This window comes from Melanotaenia boesemani, chromosome 2 (genome assembly GCF_017639745.1).
Source record: "Melanotaenia boesemani isolate fMelBoe1 chromosome 2, fMelBoe1.pri, whole genome shotgun sequence".
NCBI classification, from domain to species: Eukaryota; Metazoa; Chordata; class Actinopteri; order Atheriniformes; family Melanotaeniidae; genus Melanotaenia; species Melanotaenia boesemani.
In genome coordinates, this window is record NC_055683.1 from 4566388 (window position 1) to 4586653 (window position 20266).

At 41.5% G+C, this 20266-nt stretch overlaps 1 protein-coding gene across 5 annotated transcripts in view; it reads right to left on the reverse strand.

Annotated features, from left to right (window-relative positions):
• hdac5 (histone deacetylase 5) overlaps positions 1-20266 on the reverse strand; it is an 85219-nt gene that overhangs the window by 21526 nt on the left and 43427 nt on the right. For 4 of the 5 annotated variants that reach the window (XM_041999096.1, XM_041999083.1, XM_041999090.1 and 1 more), the window contains 13 exons: positions 11951-12034; positions 11396-11649; positions 11170-11314; positions 10962-11067; positions 9775-9908; positions 6459-6590; positions 6244-6353; positions 4972-5088; positions 3791-3902; positions 3607-3717; positions 2017-2210; positions 1813-1925; positions 1539-1734 (listed from right to left, as the gene is read on the reverse strand). In XM_041999096.1, coding sequence (XP_041855030.1) covers positions 1539-1734; positions 1813-1925; positions 2017-2210; positions 3607-3717; positions 3791-3902; positions 4972-5088; positions 6244-6353; positions 6459-6590; positions 9775-9908; positions 10962-11067; positions 11170-11314; positions 11396-11649; positions 11951-12005 — 1779 coding nt within the window. In that variant the 5' untranslated portion in view covers positions 12006-12034. The remainder of the gene's footprint in view (positions 1-1538; positions 1735-1812; positions 1926-2016; positions 2211-3606; positions 3718-3790; positions 3903-4971; positions 5089-6243; positions 6354-6458; positions 6591-9774; positions 9909-10961; positions 11068-11169; positions 11315-11395; positions 11650-11950; positions 12035-20266) is intronic. The other variant, XM_041999074.1, reaches the window with a different exon arrangement.

The following is a 20266-nucleotide window of genomic DNA, read 5'->3' on the forward strand; positions in this document are numbered from 1 at the left end:
CTTCTAAAGGTGAGCATCACAAACACATAAATAACCAGAGATGCTTGACGGGAATTTGAAGATGCAATTAACAGACAGATGTGTTTCTTTACGGGACCGTGGCTGACTTATCCAAGAAACCAAAGAGGACATTATCCGAGGAAGAGAAACAGACAAGAGTCAACATCAGACACACACACACACACACACACACACACACACACACACACACACACACACACACACACACACACTGAGCTGTCATAAGACGGAGTTTTACCACCGGAAATGGCGGGGGCAGTGCTGAGCAGAAGAGCTGACATGCAACCAGGGAGAGAAAGAAGAAGAATGATGAAGAGAAGCCAGCTTTTGAAGAAAGACTATGTGTTTATAGAGACGCCTTACCGCCGCCAAGCGGTGTCTGAACTCAGCACTGCCCTCTAGTGGAGGAACCGCGACAATGCAAAACACACACGGACGTATGAGGACGACGACGTACGATAACGTTGGAAAAGGACGTCGCTTTTTACATAACGGAGCAGAAATGGACTTTTAGTCTTCATCAGACGGGGCCACAGTGAGAAAACCTGCCAGAGTTCAGCAGTGCTGCTTTAAATGCCTTCAGCCAGAATCTGGTGCTGTACAGAAAATACATTTTTTTAAATAAAAATTTCTTAAAAATGTGGGATGCACCACTAATACAATAATAAAAGAAAGATTTATTCAGGATGTTCATGCTTCTGCATTTCCACCATATTCCATGTTTTACAACCAGGTTTTCCTGAAGCGCCTACCTATTCTCCAGGTCTGTTTCTGAACTCTGAACTGTTGAAGTTTTTCTGTCCTGGATCAACTGTGTGACTGACGCTAACAGCAATGTCATCAGTTCACTTCCTGTTTCAGGTGCATCCAAATCTGGATTCACAGCCAAGCAGCATTGTGAGTAACGGATAAAGGTTTATTTAAATATCCGTAAGTTGGTTTACTATGGTAAATGGTTAAAAAGAAAACCTCTCTTCTTGCATCATGTCCTGCTGAACATACAAGCCTCATATGTTTTTTAAGGACTCATAGATCTGCTCCCCCACAGCAAGACTAAATGGAGACAGTTCATGTGGAATAAATGTAATTTCGCCGGTCAGAGTGCATCGCTCTGTCCACACATAGTGGGAGGAAAAAGATTTAGCCAAATTAAATCCATTTACTTTCTACTCAGAGGAAATTAGACAGATTATGTAAGCAGCTCATCGAGCCATAACAACACAACAATCCCCGGAGATATCCTGAGGAATGATACAGAAACGCAGCTCTGAGTCTTGATGTGAATCCTCCTTCGGTTTGGTCTGAAGCACAAGGACGACTGTTAGCTGGATGAGTCAGACGTCTCCAACACAACACAAACACGGCGAGGCAGAAAACATCAGGACGGCTGATGATGCAGCGCGGTGAGTCATCCGTGTGGGATGGCGCGTTTAACGCCGACCGGGACTATAGCGCTGCTTCCCAACGTTTTTCACTCCGACGTACGCCGCATCACTCTCAGCGGTGTGTGGACAAACCTGCATGTAGCCCCCTCTCTCCTCCTCCTCGCTCTCCCTGAGCGGGATGACATCATCGTCCTCTTCCTCTTCATCCAGCTCGCTCTCGGTGCTCTCCCCTTTGACATGCATGCTGCGGTGCTCATCCTCGCCCTTCACGTGCACGCTGAGTCGCTCGGATGAATGCGAGCTGTCGTCAGACCCCTCCTTTTGAAGTCTGACGAGGAGAAAGTATGATGAAGGTGTTTAATGTTGCAGAGTTAACGTGTGATGATGAGGAGGAGTAGAGACTCACCTGTAAACACCTCTGTCATCTTCCTGCATGTCGCTGGTCTCGGTTAGCTCCTCCTCTGTCTCCTCTGGGTAGGTGGGCGGCGGCCGAGGAAGGTCTGCACCTTTTGATAGCATCTAAACACACACACAGGATTATGTTTATGCGTGGAGGAGAGGCCGTCCATGTGTGTGTGTGTGTGTGTTCGTGGTGTGTGGACAAGCATACCTTATAGTGTTTCTCCAGAAAGTGCTGGTGTTGCTGCTGGACTACCAGCTGCTGCAGGGCCTGGGGGGACTGGGGCAGGGGGGCGCTCTGGGTGCGAGCCAGCGGTCTATGGCGAGGCAGCTTGTTGACGGCACGCATGCCCGAGGTCACGCCTCTCTCTGCGGTAACCAACGGTGACTGATTGTACATGGGGACTGACCAGAAAGAGACACAGAAACAAAGTGAGGATGAGTACGATGACGTGTGGACTAGGTCACGATTACTGGATTTCACAGTTAATTCTGGTGTTAAACGGCACAATTAATTCATCTTAAAGATCCCTCAATATCGTCACTTTCCTTGAAGGATTGTGTCTGAACCGTGTTAGCAGCATGGAAGAAAAACAAAGTTAAACAACATCCAAGTGTCACCGCTTGTGTTACTTTGTTTTTGTTCTGTGTCGGGGCAGGAAAGGCGGGAGTTATTCCATATAAACTAACAGATGAAATCCGTTTGGTTATAGGAAAATTCAGCCGGAAATACATCAAATATGTTTCACTGCCTGCAGGATAACCAGCAGCTCAAAACCTTTACTTAATGTGACATTAAAATGAAACTTTATTGTCATTTTCAGTGTACGACTCGTTACGGATGATAGAAAACCTCAAACTTTTTGGATTTAGTTTCATGTAATCGACTCTGCATGAATTTTTTGTCTTTTTTAGTCGTCAGTGTGCAATGAAACTGCATTCAGTTACAGACATAAGGCCTTGTATCTTTATTTAATACTGTTCCAGTGTTATTGCTTTTATATTTATGTTCCAGTACTAGAATACTATATACCATAATTCATCATATATCATATTTCATATACTTCACATATTATATAATTATATTCCAGTTTTAGTGGGAGTGGTGGCCTAGTGCTTACGGAGGTGGACTTGGGTCTGGACAACCTGGTTTCAAGTCCACTCTGGGCCCCTGAGCAAGGCCCTGAAACCCCCAACTGCTCCACCCCAAAAGATCACAGCCAGGAATAACAATATTATTATTATTATTGGTGTTTTAAACAGCAGATATTCTGCTAAGAAGAGCTGGAAGTCTAAACTAGCTAGATGTGTTTTTACATTCTCCAGATTTAGGCCTTGAAGTCCAGGTAGAGGTCCTGTAGCCTTTCCATCTGTTTCCTCTGAGAGAAATCCAGAGTTAATATGTAGGATTTGTTTATTCTTTACAGAACAGAGAGGATTTAGTTGGAACAAGACTTCTTGGTTACTTTACTTTGTTTCTATATTGTTTTGTGATGTTGGCATCAAAAGTAAATAAATAAAAATAAAAGACCTGTAAGGGATGTTCATGTGATTCATAGTTTCGGGAAAATAAAAAGATTTCTTTGGCAGTAATTGTACCAAGGAAATATATAATTGGGACATCGCTCTTGTGGACACGATCAGAGTTTTCTAAAGAAAGGCAAATTAATTTTTGAAAATTATTTTAAAAAATTAAGTAAATGTAATAAAAGTAACTAGGTAAAAATTAAAAAACCATATGACTTAAAAAAATAGAAATAATAAAAACAGGAATATGTGTGTGCTTGTGTGTGCTTAGCACCTAGCATCGCTGTCTGCTGTCTGGCTTGCTCCAGCAGCAGGACGTGCTGCAGCAAAGAGGAATGGGCTGAATGAGAGGAGGGGGGCGGAGCCTCCACGTCATGTCCCACACCTGCAAAACCAACACTGGTTGAAAATCATCCATTTACCAACGGTTCCACTGACGTTTAACAGGTAAAAATTACCTGCTGGTAGGGAGGATGTGGAGAGAAACTTCCCTGTTAGAGCTCCGCCCCCTCGCAAGGACTGGATGGCTTGACGCTCTGCCTCTTGTTGGGGCGACAGCTTCTGGGGGGGCTGTGGGGGCACAAGTTGTAGAGTGATCCAACATGTTTACTAGGAGTTAAGCTGCAGTTTACATCCTGAAACAGCTGGACTGTTTTAGCTAAGTCAGTGTTGCTGGTCTATTTTCTGTTAATGAACATTAACATTTAATACTAAACCCAAACAGGGATTAACACACTCTGCTCTGCAGGCAGAGGCTCGGGCACCCCTGCTCTAAACTTCTGCTGTGTTAACAGCTGAGGAAGAAGAAGATGATGGGACTTCTAAAAGGCATAAAGTTAAAAATGACACTCTTCAACATTTTAAGCAACATCAGTGTTTTATGTTTTCTTCCTTTAACATTTCTTTTTTAACCTGCTGTAAAGCTTTTAATGTTTTATGTGAAGCACTTTGACTTGATCTGAACATGAAATGTGCTATAAAAATAAACCCGCCTTGCCTTCTGTACACCTTCACAGTGAAAAAAAAGGAAGCAGCCCTCTGCAAATGTATGGGAACCCCGGGAAATTTGAGCTTTCCGATAACTTTGGCTGAAATCTCAGACTTTAATTAGCTTGTTAGAGTTATTACTTGTATATTAGGGCTGGGCATTTTAACGTACTTTAATGTCATTCATCCATCACAACCAGACAAACCGCGGGTTATAGCAGGGGGGCTACTAGGTTAGGATCATCTCCCGCCTCTGCAGCGCTCACATGAACCAGCGTCTGTTGACGTCTGTTCACCTCACACATCGCTGAGTCTCCACCTTTTCCCACATGGAGAAAAAAGGGCACACTCGATGATAACTCGTTCCTGGCGTACGGTGTTCATTCCACTAAACTACTAACATAAAATGTTGAATTACATATTAACTCAGTGGCTCCCAAACTGGGATAAACTTGATGCATAACAATGTGATTAACCATAGAAAATCATGTGATTAATCACAACTAAAACCTAACAGTTGCCCAGCACTAATATCTCCATAAATGTGAACAAAAGTATGTTCTCTTTAAAAGGAAACAGAGAGAGCGGGAAAACAAGCTTTTTCTGTAGAGACTGATGTAAACCTGCTCATGTGAGAGTTGCATTGACCCACCGTGATGTGTGTGTTGGCTGGGAGGCCGAGGGAGATATTTGGCAGGGAGGGTGAGGTGTAGAGACTCAGTGGACTCAATGTCCCATCAGCCCCCAGTGTCTGGTGAAGAGATCTCAGCTGCACAGGGACAAAGAGGCAGAAAGGTGAACTACACGACTCTCAGAAAGTTACACCGAAATTATATCGTACAAGAAGGATATTAAAGTGGAATCATGCTGTGGTAATTAAACGTACCTAAACTAAACTCCTGAACTATTCATAGAAATAAAATCTAACAACAGTGTGGGTATATACAACCTGAGGTGTCAATCACACGTCATGTGTTTGGTGTCGTCTTGATGACGATGTCTAAATGTGTGTGATGAAGAGGTTTAAATACAATCCATCATTAAACCAGAATATTTAGTGGTCAACTAAATAAATAAATGAATACTTAAATACTGAAAAGTTATACATGTGCATTTAAAAGTTTAAATAAAGTTTAATTAAGTTTATCTGTAAAGATTATATTGCATTTTAGGTTCATTCTGACATCATACAAAAAGCCGTAAATCTCAAACGTTTAACAGGAATAATTATCCAGCTGTTTTTATACAAACAAAAACAACAGAAACTATCATTGGTCCATATTTCTGCTGCTAATTAAAACTTGGACTACATTCACACTGCAGGTCTTTATGCTCAAATTCCCGACATCTGTTTTTTTTTTGTTTTTTGGAGCGGCCGTTCACATTATCATTTAAATGCGACCTTTATCACACTTACTGGTACGTGGCCGTGACGTGACACGCATGCAGAGATGACGTCACACAGTGCGCAGTGTTTACTGTCATTAAAAATCAGATATGAGTCACATATGGACAAAACAATCAGAATTGAGCTGCAGTGTGAACAGAGCCGAATACAACATGGTTGATTGATTTTAACTCACTTAAGTTTATTATAATTATTCTTCTGAGTGTTTTATGAAGCTGAGCCCAACGCTGTGTCCAGATTTAAAACCTAAAGCTCACTGTGGATGGTTAGAGTTGTAGTTTATGTAAAAGAGAAGTGAGTTAAATCAGAGCTTCTGGTTAACAGTGAAAGGTCTGAAGCAAGTGTCATTATCATATCTGTTTCATTGTTTTCATGTCAGCGGTTAAAAGATAAAAACTCTGATCTGACCCTGACTGAACAGTAGGGGGCGTCATCGAGCTGTGTTTTCAGACAGGAAACCAGTGGATGACAGGACACACTCTTACTGGGCCTGTGAGGGTGTGTGTGCATGTGTACCTCAGTCTGTATGTTGGGAACCGATCCTGTGTTGCCGTTGGCGATAGCTGAGTTGGAACTGTTTGGACTACTGGGACCTGAACCTGGAGCGCTGTTACAGAGAGAAGAAACTGCAGCAAAAACACACAAACACACACAGGAAGTCGTCCAGTTTAGAAAGGTAATGTTGAATGAGCTGTTCAAGCATGAATCTGGTGAAGCTCGTCTCTGGTCACCTGATATCTCGATGGCCCTCTTCTTGAAGGTGCTGATGACGGTCCCGTCCTTCCTGCGGAGGAGTGGAGAGCTGCGCCTCTCCGCCACCTTCTGCTTCAACCGCGAGCGCACCTTCAGGTTCGGTTCTGAGACTGGACGGGTCAGACACAGAGCCACAAGATCACAGATTACACAAACTATGCTCTGTCCACTCAACAAGTCTCTGCACAGACCTCTTCTTGATGAGGCCTGTTTTGCCCTCTGACATACCAAAATAAATGAAGTACATTCTCACTACTGTATAATCTTGGTCTCTACAGAAAGCTGAGACATGACAAATAATAACAGAAGTGTCAGAATCAAGATGTGTGGTACTGAGTCAGAGTAAACTCACCTGGAACACAGTAAAAAATGTAAATGGTTAACTCCTTTTGAAAGAAAACCACATTACTTGCAGTAAAAACCAGAGGACAGCTGCCCAGGTCATCTAGGAATGAGTAAAGTAACATCTGAGGGGAACTGTGCTACAGAGGACGGTAAAAGTGAACCTGAGCAGGTTTCCAGGTGTTTCAACAGAGGTGTTACTATATCTCAAGAAGTCATCGACCGATGATGATGATGATGATGATGATGGACGCCTCTATCAATGGTCAGAGTCAGGAGGATCCAGGGAAAGCCCCACATTCACCTTAGAAACACCATGAGGGTCCAGAAAGACCTGAAGCCCAAGATAGTCTATGCTAGGCAGAGCGAATCCTTCACTATAAAACCTCCTTCATCTCCATGGAAACCAGCAGGATCTTCATGGTTCATTTCAAAGACAGAGTCATAGGAGAACACGTTAGCAGAGTTTTTAGAGCTGGAATCAAACTTTTCACCACAAACAGCAACAGGAAGACCTGGTTTCTGATCCTGGCTGCTGGCTCCAGAGTTTCTGTCCAACCGTGATGAGACAGACGTCTTTGTAACCAGCAGAGTCTCTGCTGTCATGTGACTCCTTGTTTGTGTGGAGAATTTAGCAGAAGCTCTGAAGTGGACAGAGCTGTTCTCGTGGTTTCTACATTCACATATAACTGCTTGGGGTTTGAACTGTGTTTGGTTTAGATGTCAATGCTTGGAAGAGTCTTTTAGTCGGGTTTCTCCCCATCATGTTGCTATGCTACATGTTAGCATTGCTGCTTCCTGATGTCTGCAAACATCTTCTATAATGCATGTATTTATGTGTACAGGGGGCTCTTGTCAATAAGAGGTTAATGTCTTCAGCTGTCGTTTGTGTGTTGGTCAAGGTGAAGAGGAAGGAGCTGGAAGAGGAAAAACCTGCAGCCTTTATTGGTCCCAGCTGTGTAAACAGGATCTGGCTCCTCATCTCAGATTATTTTAGATTATGCCTTTGTTTTCAGTCACCAAACAGCAAATAATGAGAAGTAACATGGAGCAAGAAGACATTCAGATCTATTATTATGAGGCTGTAGGGACAATAAAAACATGACAAAGTGTCTTCCCAGTCCTCCATCTTCCTTTCCTGCCCCCATACTGTGTGTTATCTCCAGGTTTTGGGCTACCTCTTTATAGATGACTCACACTGAATCATCAAAACAGCCACATACATCCTGTTTTGGAAGAAAGTATCCAACCTTTCAACCAGATTAGCCTCACAGCTCAGGAAAAGTCTTGTTTTATATATTTGGTATATTTTAGTAGGTGTGGGGTTAACTTGCTTGAATAATTCCTCAAGCAATAATCCCACAAAAACGATGAAGCTGTTGAGGTCATATGCAGGAATAAGAGAGCCACTAATACAATTTTCGGACAGACGAAAACCTGTCTGCTCCAACATTTTAACATTTTAAACATGGTGGAAAACAACCTGTTAACAGTTCATAGTCTTGATCTGGTACATCGGACAGCCGAAACGGCATCTAAGATCCTTGACTCATGGATGAGACAAATCAACTAGAACCTGGGGATGGACATCTTTAACTCCCACGTCCTCTAAAGTACCTATCTGACTTTAGAGTTTAAATGTGTTCAGGCGAAATAATAATCCTAGTGATATCTAGGTACTGTTATCTTTGGAGAATCACATGCACACTGCCCATCCAGTAAATTTGTACGGTGTAATATTGCATTGGACCACCTTTAGCTGTGTTTACAGAGCTGTAGCATTGTTTCTATAAGCTTCTGCAATTTCGCAAGATTTATATCCGCCCTAAGTTGCATTCATTTTCCTTCTATTGATGATGAAACAGTCCGATTTCTGCACAAAGCCTTCTCCAGCACATCCTAAAGATTCTCCATGGGGTTCAGGTCTGGACTCTGTGGTGACCAATTCATGTGTGAAAATGATGTCTCCTGTTCCCTGAACCATTTTTCCACAATCTGAGCCCCATGAATCCTGACATTTTAGAGTATGGCCATGCCATCAAGGAAGAAAAATTCCATGGAATAACCTGGTCATTCAGTATATGCAGAAAGTCAGCTGACCTCATTCTTTGGACACATAATGTTGCTGAACCTGGACCTGAACCTAGACCAGAACCTAGACCTGAACCACTGCAGCAACCCCAGATCATAGACTGCCCCCACAGTCTTGTACAGTAGCACAAGACATGGTTGCTGCATCACTTCATCTTCCTCTCTTCTCACCCTGATGCTCCATCACCCTGGAACAGTGTAAATCTGGACTCATCAGACCACATGACCTTATAATACCATGGCCCCAGAGTCCGGTCTTTATGCTCCCTAGCAACCTGAAGCCATTTTCTCTGGTCAGCCTCACTGATTAGTGGTTTTCTTATGGCTACACAGCTGTTCAGTCCCTTGAGTTCCTTTCCCATTGATGTGGAAATGTTTTTACTTTCACTATTAAACATAGCTCTGAGTTCTATTGTTACTTTTCTTTCATCTGATTTCACCGAACGTTTTAGTGATGGCTGATCACTATCATTCAAGAGTCTTTTTCTTGGAAGAAAATCTTGGAACACGTCATCTCTTTTCTACATTTTAATAATTTGTTGAACAGTTTGTTTCAGTCATTCCATTCAAAAAGTGAAACTTGTATAATGAAGACATTCATTCCTCACTGACTGACATATTTCGAATGTTTATTTCTTTTAATTTTGATGATTATAACACCTGATGAAAACCCCAAGGAGACTGTGCATGTACAACATCCAAAGGGACAACACTTTAAACCTTCTCTTTTAACTGTAACCCATCACCATGGAACTCTATAAAGGTGTTTATCTGACCTCTAAACTCCAGAGACCGATCCGAAGGGATCTGTGGCATCAATCCACAGAGACCTAAAGGATCTGTCACGTCTGCCTTTCTTACCCGTCTTTCGGAGGGGGAAGTCGTCTTTGCTCTCATAGTTCCCCAGCAGTGGGGGGAGTTTGTAGGAGGGTGGAGTTCCAGGAGTGTTACTCTGTGGTGGAGAGCTCTGCTCCAGGGAGGTGTGCTGGCCTCCCCTGTAGACACACAAACACAAACAAGAAGGGTTTTAAAAATCTGCTACATCTTTAATCATACTGGAAATAAAAGTAAAGTAAAGTTGGTATCTCTGGGTTTCCTGTAGGCCTCAAAAAGTCTGATTTCCAATGGGAAATTCAGTCTGTCCCACACTGTTTACCAGCACTTCTTTCAGTCTGTGTCTCATTAATCAGTCACAGCGTAAACCTGCTGCTGGTCAGTCAGAAAATCCAACTGGTTTCCTGCTTAGCAACCAGAACACAGATGACACAAATATCTCCACCAAGGGGTCCAGCTCAGTACTCATTTAGCAGATGCTTTTCTTCAAAGCGACGTACATCTGAAGCTGGTTAGGCACCAGCGTTAGGGGTCTAGCCTAAGGACCCAACTGGAAGTTGTTAACATTCGTCCACTGTGGGATTAAAACTCTGGTCTCCCACATGGGAGACGGATGCCCTGCCACCTGAGAACAATAAGACCAAAGCAGGAACAGCTCCATGTATAAATAAAAGGTGGATATTTTGCTCTTTAAAGCCACATGAGAAGAAGAAACTGCTGGATGTCCACCATTCTCTTCGTTTGTTTCTGGGTGGCGGTCTTCTCCGTTATGATTCAAGGAAGATGTTCCGGTGTTACGTAGCTGATGCATCTATCTCTATCCAGTTTATACACCAACTACCAGGTAAGGTTATGGCTGACTGTGGGAACGCAACAGATATTAGAGTTTACGGAACCAAACCATCCCGTCCTGAGTCAGAACCCATTGGTGAAAACAAGGCTAACGAGGACCCTAAACAACATTAACATAGTGTGTACATCTTTATTTGAAAATTATTACATGTATATCATGTATTTTGGTCTGAAAACAGATCTTAAAATGATGAACTTGAGTTCAAGTTCATCAAGTCCTACTTTTTTTTTTTCTCTTTAAGATTAACATTCCTTTTGTTTGTTTTACCACACATCCTATGAGGCCAGGAAACTAAAGTTTGGATGTAAAAATCTTCTTTTTAATACCGTACACAAAGCCAGTTGTCTCGTGTGATCCTTACCAGCACTTTGGGGAGAAGGAATGGTTCAGTCCGCCTGTACCAGGCTCTTTCTTACTGAGAAGGAACTCCTGCAGCTTCAGTTTGACCTCTGTGCTGGCGATGGCGCCTTCAAAGACAGGAACATGAACATCAGGACACCTCGCTGCCTGTATGCTGACGGTTTACAGAGCAAATCAGGATGGTTGGTGTCAGCTGCAGAACAACTTACTCTCTTTCCCTTTCTCCTTGTTCCTGAGCAGCAACAGTTGTTGCTCCAGTCTCTGTTTCTCCTGTTCTTCATGCCTTTGTTGCTCCAGTTTCCTCTTCTGCTCCAACTCCTGTTGCCGTTTAGCTGCTAGCAGCTCCTGTTGTTGCTTAAACAAACACACATTCACCTTCAGTTTACTGGACATTTCTGGGGTCTCTGTTAAACTGATGTGACAGGAAAAACTCACCTTTAAATGTTCCTGCAGCTGGACCTCGTGTTGTCTTGTAAGCACTTCGTGTTTTTTCTGAAACTCTGCAAACAGCAGCTGTTTCTGGAGCTCCTGCTGCTGTTTGAGAAGAACCAGTTCCTGCTGGAGCTGCTGCTCCCGCAGGGCTGTATCCACCGCTGAGTTACCGGACAGAGACCCCACCCTGGGCTCTGTTCGCAGGTCCACCGGGCCTCCTCCTCCTCCTCCTCCTGGGCCTTCTCCAGGACCCCCACCTGGAAATAAAACAAATTATAAGGGTCGGATTTCCTAAACCTGGACCAGATTGAAGATTTTGCTTTTATATGGCAACAATCCAAACTGAAAATATCCATCAGCATGGACACAGCTTGGCTTTATTGCTGTAAAGATCAGTAGCAGCATTGTTTGCATCTCCTCATGCTTTTTGTTGTTTACTTTACATGCCGTCACTGTAGCTGCCAACGCAGTAGTTTGTTGTACAACTACATGCAGAAGGGACATGCAAAACAAAACTGAGGGCGTTTTGGGTGGATTTAGAGATTTTTCTCTACTCACCGCCTTCTCCACCACCTCCTCTCTGCTCGCTTGTTGTTCCTACTGGGCTTTGCATGCCTGACGGGAGGCTGCTCTTCACCTCCACTGCAGGGGGGAGAAAGAAAAAATGAGTGATTGATTGGTCTGGAAAGGGTTGTCAGGGACACCGCAGATGATTACATCACTCACTGCACACACACTGTATACAGTCAGCTTCCATTTCATTCAGACGAGCTGTGATTGTGTTGTTGAAAGAGAGGGACACGGCGTCCTGCCCCCTAAAAATATCTGCACGCTAACATTAGCCAAGCACCAGATAGTACTGACTTGTAGTGTTGCCTTGGCATAGCACAGCCTATATTCAGCTCACCGCCAGGCTAAAGGACACTGCAGAATATATGAACATGAGCCGGAAATAGAGACGAATTATCACACAGAGCTGCAGTTATTCATAGCTCAGCATGAATTAAAAACAAAAAGAGGTGAGCGTGACACTGAAGTGGGAATGTTTCCCTCCCCTGCTCGGCCTGTGGCAGCCACCCTGCCATGTTGTGCTCTCAGGCTGATCAGTGTGTCAGATTATTACTGATTTCCTGCTCCAGGTAGCCGACACTTCACCTTGTGAAATGACAGATATGGAAACTCATCATGCTGTCGAGTCTGTGTCTAATAATGTGGAGTGTTTGAGAAAAACATCCCCGATTGGCTGATTTGGTTACCTTATCAGAACCCTCAGACGGGTCCAATTTTACCAACCCGCGCCAGGCCGAACCCGTTAGGAAGATCACCAAACCTGACCTGTTACCCGCGGATATCTCCCAGTGAAATGTGGACCCAACCCGACTCATTGATGTATAACCCGGAGCCCAACCCGTGACCGGCATGTTAACACGTTAAGTTTTCATTTACAGTAAAAAGGAAAAGACAACAACACAGTAAATATATTTCAAGGTTTATTTTAAGCTAGCTAATACCGATATTAGCATCAGAAATACTCGCCAATCCTGCCAAAATAAAGGGGATCAGGATTGGCAAGAATTTCTGTCTAAACACCACCGATAGCACGGAAACTGAATCATAATTCTTTTTTTCTACCCAACCCCACCAACACCACCACACACACATACAGGAATCAAATCAAATCAAATCAAATCAAACTTTATTTATATAGCACCTTTCATACATAAAAATAGCAACTCAAGGTGCTTTACAGAGAGTAAAATCCCCCAGAACCCCAACCCAATAGCAGTAAGAAGTTACACAATCTTACGTGAGGAGTTGGTAGGCGGAGAAGCAACCGCACCCGAGTCACTGTTGTGCTAACAATTAGCATTATGTTAGCAATTTAGCTTTATTGCTCATCAGATAATCCTGATATGCATCATGCCTAATATGCAGGGCTGAAGTTTCCAGAGGCAACCTTTCAGCATCCTGTTGGATTGCCATCATGTAAAAAACAATCAGGAGTTTGTGGCCTTAAAGGAAAAGCAGAAGGAACTGCAGCAACAAAAAAAAAACAAATGCTTTTAAAAAGATGAGAAATTTGCAAAAGGAAGCCAGAGAGCCACTCCAACATCAAAGTTTGAGAATGTATTGATCTGGATGAGCAGCTCATGTCTGACATGGAAAATGTTTCCTGTATTTAAACTGTAATAAAATATCACAGGTATCAGATCGGGATTCTGTATCGGCAGATTATGGAGAACCAAAACTGCCAAAACAAAAATAAATGACTAAATAAATAAATAAAACAGAAATATAAAAATGGCTCAATAAAAAAAATTGATTATAATATAAAAAACTTTTTCCAATGAGAAACTTATTAAACATGACACAGATTTATATTTCTTAGTCATTTCTACCGTTCTAACTTAACTTTGTGTTAATATTTCTAGTTATTTACTTTTCGGTCTTTTTCGGGCAGTTTATTTATTTGGTGATTATATTTTTTTTCCTCCTTTATTTTTATGCCTGTTTTATGTCTTTATTATTTTACTTTTATATTTTCATATCCCTAAAATTATTTATGTATTTTATTTTTAATCTAAAATTGTATTTTTTTAAAATATTCAAGTCCTCATTATTTCCAGTCTTGGATTTTTTTCCTCTATTTTTTCAAGTGTATTTATTTCTGCATCTAATTTTTACATTTCTGTATGCATTTCTGCCTCATTATGTAAATGAGGGGGGCGTGTCCTTGGGGCAGATCCTTTCCTATTGGCCGGTCAGCACTAAGCAGGTCTCAGGCGGTTAGTGCAGCACAGCTGTGGAGCCGACCCTTGCTGTCTGGCTCTGTCTGGTTCTGATAAGTGTGGCTTTGGGAGGAAAATGAAGGTTTTTCAACAGGAGACAGGATCTTCAGCACGTTGCTCTTTTAGCTGAAAAATGACACAATCACTGATGACTGTTTACTGTTTGGTGTGGATGAAGTAACTGGGAGGCTCTTCCAGCTGCAGACGTGCTCTACATCACTCAGCAGTGTTATCCATCCATCCATTAGCTGTACTCGTTTTTTACAGCTTAAGTGAATAAAAATAGTTTGTTTCACAAAATGCGACAGGGTGCACCGCACCAAAGAGGCTGACATGGTCGTGAAGTTGGTTTCTGATTCGCAGCTTGTGAGATGCATTACAGCAGAGGTCCCCAACCCTGGTCCTCAAGGCCCACTATCCTGCAGGTCTTAGATGTCTCCCTGCTGCAACACACCTGATTCAAATTAAACGGCTCTCTGACAGGCTCTGCACAAGTCTGCAACTGAGCCATTCATTTGAATCAGGTGTGTTGCAGCAGGGAGACATCTAAGCCCTGCAGGATAGTGGGCCTTGAGGACCAGGGTTGGGGACCTCTGCATTACAGGACTTAGCGACGCGTCCTGGCTGTGCTGGACGCCGGGATGGCCAGAACATTCCTCGCGATAAGCGCAAGGTTGGGAAATATTCTTGCAGCACTTCACAATGAAGGTGATAAACAATTGTCACGTCCACAAAAATAAAAAATAGGAAGAAAGAAAAAAGAACCGATAAGAAAAGTTACGAGATGAGACGTCCTGATCTGCAGCAGAATTTTTGTGTGTTTTGTTCTTGCTGTGTGAACAATAAGCTGCAGCTGCTGAGTGATGGAAAAACTCTCACAGTGGGTTTATGTCAGTAAAGAATGCTTTAATATCAGAATTTTTATTTTAAGTGATTCATAATTTCATCATGAACCTAATAAATTTATTTCAGGCGCTTTTACAGGATAAAAATCTATAAATAGATTTTAAAACAAATAATTTCAGGTAAAAGTGTGTATTTAAGAAAAAACTTTAAATAAATCAAATATAAATAAAAATTACACTAAAAAAAACATGACAAAATCAGGTGTTTAGGTCACAACAATCAACCCCAAAAGATTCAGAAAAATCCTCCTCCACAGAGAAAGTTATTTTCTTTAAACACGTATAAAAAACAAAATAAATGGAAATAAACCTGCCTGAGCCACCTCTACCACTTGGTTTGGGTATGTAGTACCAAAAGTAATTGTATGTAATTGTGTTTAATGAATGAATAATAATAATAATGAATGAATGAATAAACACTATTTTGAACATGTTAAATCAAAATAAATAACAAATCAGCAAAGTAAAGAAAAACAAAACAACAAAACTAAAGTAACCATAATACTCAACATGTTTAAAACGGAGCAGGAAGAAGCACAAGCTTATTTACGCTTACCCCTTCCTCACGATCAATAAACAATAATCCCTCTTACTTCCTGTTTAGATTAGCCACATGTCCTAATTACAATTAGCTATATTTAAAATAAGTGCAATATTTAGTGATGACACGATTAAAAGCCCCTCCTCTTCCTCGTATCTTGCAAAAAGCCACATTTTTGAAGCAGGTTAAAACTGGGTCATTCCTGGATGTTGCTTTAGATGCACACTCGGTCGTTCCACAGCTTTACTCCAAAAACTTGGACACAAAAACTTTTCGAGATTATACAGACACAGACTTTCAGCCACGCTTCTAATATTTATCTCAGCCACATATTAAAAACATTGATTATTGTTTCTAATATTGTCCCATGGAAATGAAAAATACAAAGAAACATTTTTTTTACTTTCACTTTTTCAAGCACAAGAAAACAAAGAATAAATTTAGATTGATCGATATCGATATTAATATTAAAGCTGAACACAGAGTAAACCTTGCTCCTATTTAGAGCCTCAAACCAAATATTTTAACTTAGTTAAAATATTCAAGGTAGTACAGTCTGACTTTCAGAGTTCCATATGTACATCATAGAGTATTTTCTTGATGGTGACAAAGTTTTGTGGACGTCTGTAATGATGTCAGACAGCAGTAGCTTCCTGGTTCAGCTGTTTGTGTACTCATTAGCTCTCAGTCTGGAATAGCCCAGTCAGCTGCTTGTACAACGTCATTCAGACCGGCTCTAGTTTGGCTTCACAGAACCAACAGGAAGCAGGTCCCAGGATCCCATTTGCAGCTACTAAAGTACCCTTGAGCAGGGCAGTGACCCAGACTTGCCACAGCCCTGTGACGCCCATACTCTCCTTAGCCCTCAGCTGACCCCTGTCGGTTTTAGGCTACTTCCTAGAAAACGTGACACACTGCTACACTGAGATGTCAGGATATTTCCTACCTGCTGGCCAGCTAGGAAATTCAATTAGGACTTAACTGACAGTGAAGTCTGACCTTTGACCTCTGTAAGGTGCTCTGATTGGCCACCTACCCGCCTTTGGACTTATCATCCCAAATGGCCTCTAAGCTAATCAAACACTAACGTCCACAGCGAGGCCAAGCCGGTTAGCTCTGTCATGGAGGATCAGGAACAGTTAAGAATGAGATGATGACAGATAATGAGATGCAGGTGCTGACTGGGTTAACACAAAAAGCCAGTTTGGATCCACTGGTTTGTGACTGTGGATCTGTCCACGTGGCCGCTCAGAGAAAATGTTTTCAAACAGCCTAAAAACTGAGCACAAGGCTGTGTGTGTGCAGCCACCCCATCTAAATTACCTAAACAAATATCCTGGAGTTTGACTGTGACGCACGTGTCTCCCCTTCCACCACCACACACACCGTCTATGTGTGAGTGTGTACGTGAGAGACTTGTCTGTGAGAGTGTGTACAACAGTCCATATTGGCAGCAGAGCAGCATTCCTCAGCAGCCAGCGTCTGACGTCAAACCCAGGACATTTATAGTCTGGTAAACACACACACACATACTATCATACAGTCTGACAAAGAGGCGAGACCGAGGCAGCGCTTCGGTCCGTCCCTCCAGCATCTAACGGACCACTTCTCACCGCCGCTACGCGCCGTAACTCATGCTCCGGGGCGGAGGAGTGTGAATGCAGCTTGTTCACATGAAACAGAAACGCAGTTTCACTCTGTGATTATATCAGGAGAAGCAACGAGGCACATAAACCGCAGTCAGGCTCCGTGTTTGCACAGTTCAGGTCCATGTGGACTCCCAGCAGACGTTTCCACATCTGCACATCACTGAATGTAGCACTTCATCACCAAATACCTCATTTTTACCAAACCAACACTACAAATATACACATATTATAATACATGATACGATTTGAAAAAGTGACTGAAGTATTTGGCCTTCTTCAGTCGGAGCAGGACGGAGCCGTATTAGCAGATGTTAGCATCACGCTAACATGCTTGTAGCAACACAAATGTTTTAGCTTGTCAGCTACATGTTAATTTAGTCTAGAAACTACCTAAGAAGGTTAATGGAAACATCACTAGTTTAGCATCTTGTGGATAATTAACTAAAGTTTTGAAAGAAGTTTGCAAGTATCCAAAAGAAAAACTGTTTAATAAATTACTGAAAACTCTGTCCAGGTGATGAGGATGCAGTAAAAGTTGAAGCATCATCAAAGTCTGGGGATCATCACTGGGTAAAATGCTGGATGGTTTCAGAGAAACTTCAATTTAATTCAGCTTTTCTTGTATAGCGCCAGGTCAAAACAGCGTTATCGCAGGGTGCTTTATGTACAGTCAACTTAAGGCGATCCACTGTCATCCCATCAGTATTCATACAAGCTAATTCATAATAAATAACATCCTAGTTCAGGAAACCAACAGATCACACTGGAACTAAACTTTGATTCAATCCTCCATCCTGAGCTGCACAAGGTGACAACGGAAAGGACAAAAAACTCCCTTTTAATGGGAAGAAAAACCCTCCGGCAGAGCCCGGCTCAGGAGGGACATGCACCTGCCTCAACCTTGAAGTCTGAATCTGTGATGGTAAAACTGACAGATAAACCAGCCTCGTAGTCTGACTGGATGTCTGAATTTACAACTTTAATTCCCAAAAATGTAAATAAAAACAGAGTGCAATGGTTTATAAATCTTCATTTTTCCTTAATATAAACCCATGTTTTACTCCCAATAAACATAAAAAACAAATCAAATGTTGAAACATAAAAAATCTGAGCTGATAGTGAATCTGATGGCAGCAACAAAAGGCTGGAAAAGTAACCGGTACAAACCAGAAACAACTGGAGGATAACTTGACAACTAATTAGGTTAAAGGGCAACACATAACCAGGTATAAAAAGAGCACGTCAGAGAGGCAGAGTCTCTGATTTAAATGTGGAAGTAGGTTCACCAGGTATTTAAAAACAAATAGAAAAAGAAAAATAGAAAGATATTCCTCAATGTAAAATTGTGAAGACTTTGAAGATCACATGGTCCCAGCTTTTTTTTTTTTTAGTTTTTAAACAATTTTGGCAGTAAAGTCGACTAGTCGTTTTAATAGTCGGTGACTAATCGACTATCAGAATAGTCATTAGTTGCAGCCCTAGTTGTTACTCTGCCTTTGTGTAATTTCAGGCAGAATGACAGAAAGATTTCATGTAGCTTTGCTTTTATTCTACAAACTTCTCTAAATGTTTACTTGTCAGTAAAAGTCGCACATGGCCTCTCACAAGTTCAGTCTTTATGGATCAGACTGAACTCATCCAGAATTCAGCATAACTCCAAAAAAAAGCATCTAAATGTATTAAATTTCAACATAAATATTTGGATAAATATATTAATATCACTTTAAAAATATCTATATACTGCCCAGTACAGAGGGCACCTCTCCAGCCTTCCCAGTTGGACTCTCCAGCTTCTACAGGAATTTCCCATGCTGCTGCTTTCAAACCTCTGTGGCTCAACAAACATGAAGGGAGTCAAAGATCTGACACGGAGTGCAGGTAAAGATTCGTTGCTGATGGAAAGTTTCAGCTGAACCTGGCCAGACGCAACCTGGTACTTCCATCTTTATGATCTGGGAGTCTTGGGTTGCAACAGTAGGAGATCAAGTCGGTGATCAAGTAACATCAACAAGTGTTTGTTAAATAAGCTGTAAAACAAATTTAGATCCACAGCACCAGTCAAAAGTTTGGACACACTTTCCAATTACATGTAATGGGAAAGTGACCGGTACTGTATGTTTTGAGACTCTGAATAAGAGTTAGAACATTCTGATTTAATGTCTACAAGTAAAAAATGATCCTTTCAGTTTAAACATCCAGAATGTGGTTCAGTCTGTTTAAAAAACAAATTATTCTTCATTTAAATGAGACTTAGTTCAGGAAGAATTTTTCATTTTTATATTTCAATTATTTTTATGTGGCCTTGTCTTTTTTTGATCGCTGGATCCTGAATAAAATGTAATCAAAGCAGAATTATTTCAGAACAGTGTTGTTTTTGTCAACAATGACGAACTGACGAACCTTTTTTTCCTTTGCTCATATTTTGGACCTGTGTATGTTCAGGGTGGAGTTTTCACTTCAGAAAATTCTCAGAAATAAAGCCACAGTTACTAAAGTAAGGATGTTGATGCTCTTTGCTTTTTAGGAGTAATTGATTACAGTATCTGCTGTTGGCTGGGAAACCTTCTAAGTCTAAAAACATTCCTTTTAATTTAGTAATTAATGATGAAAATAACCAAACAACAAGCTCACAATGTTGCTATATGTTGAACTTATAGATCAGCTATTTTCTTGTGTGACATGTTTGTATGATGAAGTAGGGCATCAATTCATGAAAAAAGCTGAAATATAGAAATAAAAGGTTTCTAACAGCAGTTCGTATAACACGGCAGCTGGGCGATATGGCCTGAAAATAAAATGTCCGATTTTAATCGATTTTTTTCTTTTCTTTTACAAAACATAAATAAACTTATTAAAAACATTTATTTGTTTATATAAATGAATGCCAGCAAAAATAAAGCATATAATGTCATAGCTTTTCCACCATATAAATGACTTAATATCTTACATAGAAATTTGCGACACAATGCATCCGTGATCTCTTTCCATCT